The 4,006-nt window shown below is 51.2% G+C and overlaps 1 protein-coding gene across 1 annotated transcript in view; it reads left to right on the top strand.

Annotated features, from left to right (window-relative positions):
* The first annotated feature begins 2,155 nt into the window (after window positions 1-2,155).
* The window catches only part of LOC141765202 (hexokinase-1-like), a 35,853-nt gene continuing 34,002 nt past the window's right edge, over window positions 2,156-4,006 (top strand). The window contains exons 1-2 of the mRNA XM_074631250.1: window positions 2,156-2,518; window positions 2,556-2,713. Of these exons, the coding sequence (XP_074487351.1) occupies window positions 2,651-2,713 (63 nt within the window). The 5' untranslated portion in view covers window positions 2,156-2,518; window positions 2,556-2,650. The remainder of the gene's footprint in view (window positions 2,519-2,555; window positions 2,714-4,006) is intronic.

Genomic DNA, 4,006 nt, shown 5'->3' with positions numbered 1-4,006 from the left:
GAGTTAGTATCAAGTATGCATAAACAGGAAATAGCTGAGATTCGTTCTCATGGTTGTTGTTTAGGAGCATTTCTCTGTGCTATGTTAAGTTATAACCTCTCTGGTCATCCCAGGTTACTGAGAGCATGGTGGGAGTCTCTGCACCAGAAGCTCTGTCTAGGTTCTCCTACAGTAGGTCAGAAATATCCAGCTGTTCTCATTCACAGGGCGTCAAATACCAACGCTTTGTCACGTCTGTATGAGACGCACCGGGCTTTCAAGTAACTGTGAATGTACAGCAGTCCGTGTCAATATGAAACACACAGAGAAAGGTCTGGGAGTGTGGTGACGTAGTTTAAAGATGGAGGTGGAGGGGTCCAACAAAGACAGGGCTTTCATCCAGGAGAGCGCTGTTCATGTCCAACCTATAGTTTCACTTTCAATTTACAAACGGAGTCATTTCAAGCCAAACTAGGATGATTTTTCCTCAACCTAACTAAGTCGGAGGTGCCAAAGTTCCCGGCCTGAGTGCCTCCGAGCGCGCCGGTGCCTCGTCCTCCATGCTTGCTATCTCTTTAGCTTTAGCAGGAAGTGCCGTCTTCCCTCCGGTCCTCCGGTCCTCCGGGCCGGTAGCTCAAAGTCGCTCTGCTCCTGACACCATGTTGTGTTTCGGGTTCTTTCACAAACAATCAAGACTACTTTGAGCTCAGCGTTCAGGACCTTTACCAGAACGTTATCAGCAGTTACATGTTCCACGTGTGACTCGTTACACTTCGCCCCCTCGCCGAGCCTGACCCGGAACTATACTGAGCCCGTCACATGACATCATCCACCGGTCACGTGACGTCATCCACCGGTCACGTGACGTCATCCACCGGTCACGTGACGTCATCCACCGGTCACGTGACGTCATCCACCGGTCACGTGACGTCATCCACCGGTCACGTGACGTCATCCACCGGTCACGTGACGTCATCCACCGGTCACGTGACGTCATCCACCGGTCACATGACATCATCCACCGGTCCCATGACAAGCTGATTACATTACACCACCGTTTTGTTGCCTGAACCTGAGCAGGTGTTGTTGTTTGAATGAACCACGTGAAGCAGGTGTTTCCTGCGACCGTAGTGGAGCGTCAGAGTTTAACGCGCTGGGCTGCTCGCTGCGTTAAAAAGTGACGCCAAAGGGCCGTGACAAAGCGTCAGAATGTCCCAACCTGGGATGGGAACCAGTTGGGATATCACATGAAGAGAAGGCTCGTGTGTGATCTGAACTCCTCTTTTTGTTATCTGAGTTATTCCTTTTTCATTTATTAGTCTGAGTTGATAAAAACAGACGAACTGTGTGTGTATCAAACTCCTCTTATAGCAGACTGGAGGATAGAGCTGAACTCTACCAGAACAAGTGAGTGAACTTTGCATTTAGAGTCGTTTACATCCTCCCAAAGTCCAGACTGAATGCTCAGTCATCTCCAGTAAAAGGTTTGGATATAGCGTGCGGCGTGCAGCGGGCAGCGTGTCTTTGGGTGTCTTGTTGAAGGGAACCTGGCAGTAGTATCAGTGGGAGGCAGGGTGTTGCAGCAGATAAGCAGCGAGCAGCCTTCTCTCTCTATGTCTAGTAGTGTATGTGTGGAGCTGTTAAAGAGAGCCTGTAGTATCTGATGCCCTTCAGCCTGCAGCATGATGCTGCGTGTGATGCAGCAGGAAGAGGGACGATGACATCACCGTGTGGTCGCCTTGCCCCTCTGCACGTACACCTCTGGGTGCCGTGGCAACGTGGTGGACGTGCCGGGCCGGGGGAAGTCTCTGGGAGGAGATCTGCAGCTTCATCATGCAGATGCAGCTTCCTGATTCGCCTCACAATCCCCCTCCTCTTCCTCCTCTTCCTCTCCCTCCTCCTCCTCCTCTTCCTCTCCCTCCTCTTCCTCCTCTTCCTCTCCCTCCTCCTCCTCCTCCTCCTCCTCTTCCTCCTCTTCCTCTCCCTCCTCCTCCTCCTCTTCCTCTCCCTCCTCTTCCTCCTCTTCCTCTCCCTCCTCCTCCTCCTCCTCCTCCTCTTCCTCTCCCTCCTCCTCCTCCTCTTCCTCTCCCTCCTCTCCCTCCTCTTCCTCTCCCTCCTCCTCTCTCCCTGCTGCTGCTGTAGGAGAAGCCCCCTCCTCTCCTCTTCCTCTTCCTCTCCTTCCCGTCCAATCAGGCGGTCGGGTGGGGGCAGGGCGTAGCAGCAGCACCATTCCAGAGCAGAGCTGCTGCATCTCCCAGAGCTGACAGGGAGCTAGCAGCAGAGAGGGAGGAGACACGCTCAGACCAGCCTCTGGTGTGTGTTAGTGTGTGTTGGTGTGTGTTGAAGTGTGTGTGTGTGTGTGTGTGTGTGTGAGGCTGCAGGAGTGTGGCTGTCGCAGACTAGCAGGCTGCTGCTCTCTTGTTTCACCACCACACTTTGTCCTCCCTTTTGAACCTTTCCACGGTGCTGAGCTCCGGCCTGCTTCCTCCTCCACTCCAGGATACAGAGGGATCAGCGAGGGGGGAACAGCAGAGAGAGGGAACAGCAGAGAGAGAGAGAGAACAGCAGAGAGAGGGAACAGCAGAGAGAGAGAGAGAACAGTCTTCCTTCCCCTCCTTCTTTAACTCTCCGACCACCTCGTAGTCGCTGACGTCGAGGACGTGCAGGCAGGATGATAGCGGCTCAGCTTCTGGCCTACTACTTCACCGAGTTGAAGGATGATCAACTCAAAAAGGTGAGTGGTCTGTGTGTGTGTGTGTGTGTGTAATGTGACAGCAGCCGGCTAACAGGGAGAGGAGGAGGAGGATGCAGCATTATGGGAAGTAGAGGAGGAAGAGGAGGCCATGATGAGCTCTAATGTGACTGTATGTTAGAGTAGGACATGGATGTCCTTGAGAGGGACGGCCTGTGGTCGGTGATGGAGGCGGTGTGCTGCAGACAGACCCTGGTATAGAGAGAGTGTTTCCGGAGCGTCTGGAGCAGACAGGTGTCTGTGAGCTCAGAGATCTCCTCCCTCCCTGATTATCACTCTCTCCTGTTCCATCCTTCCTCTGTTAACCCCTTGAGGCCTGCCACTGACTCTACTGTCTCTCAGAGGCTCAAACCTGATCAATCCATCGGTACCAACCATGTTGGGAGGGAGGTTAAATCCCTTGACCTCTGACCTCCAGATGTGTGAATGTAAATGGGTTCTACGGGTACCAACTAGTCTCCCCTTTACAGACATGCCCATTATAAGCAGCTATCGTGGGTCTCAGAGGGTTAACTCACTCCTTCTCTGATTACCTCTGGCACAGACGACATGAACTCATGAGCAGAACACAGGAAACCTGAGCCTGAATGTCTCCTCCGGTCGGGTAGAGAAACCTTTGGCTTAGTAGAGATGAGCTGCTGCATCCTGACAGACCAGAGAGATGTTCCCATGGGGGGGGATTCATGATGACATGCGTGATGTCACCGTGTGCAGTAGATGCACGTTGCCTCTGCTGAAGTAGTTTAGTGGAATGTTCAACAGTCTCTACCATCCTGTGTTTATCTGGAACGCTGCAGATCAGGAGATTCAGTTCAATTCAGCAGCAGACAAAATGACTTCCTGTCTCTAAAAGAGGTGTGATAATAGTCAGGTATAACAGAGAGTATAAACTAGGGCTGTCACAGTTAACAGGATCAGAATGCATTAACACTAATTAGTTTTAATGCCACTAATTTAGTTAATGCATTAACGTAACTGGTGATTTTTAATGAATCCATCGGTACCAACCAGGTCAGACTACTACTACCACTACTACTGCTACTACTGCTACTACCACTACTACTGCTACTACTGCTACTACCACTACTACTACTACTACTACTGCTACTACTACTACTACTGCTACTACTACTACTACTGCTACTACTGCTACTACCACTACTACTACTACTACTACTGCTACTACTACTACTACTGCTACTACTACTACTACTGCTACTACTGCTACTACCACTACTACTACTACTACTACTGCTACTACTGCTACTACTACTA

This window comes from Sebastes fasciatus, chromosome 3, assembly GCF_043250625.1.
Source record: "Sebastes fasciatus isolate fSebFas1 chromosome 3, fSebFas1.pri, whole genome shotgun sequence".
In the NCBI taxonomy this organism is placed as follows: domain Eukaryota; kingdom Metazoa; phylum Chordata; class Actinopteri; order Perciformes; family Sebastidae; genus Sebastes; species Sebastes fasciatus.
This window is presented reverse-complemented; position numbering and strand designations above follow the sequence as displayed.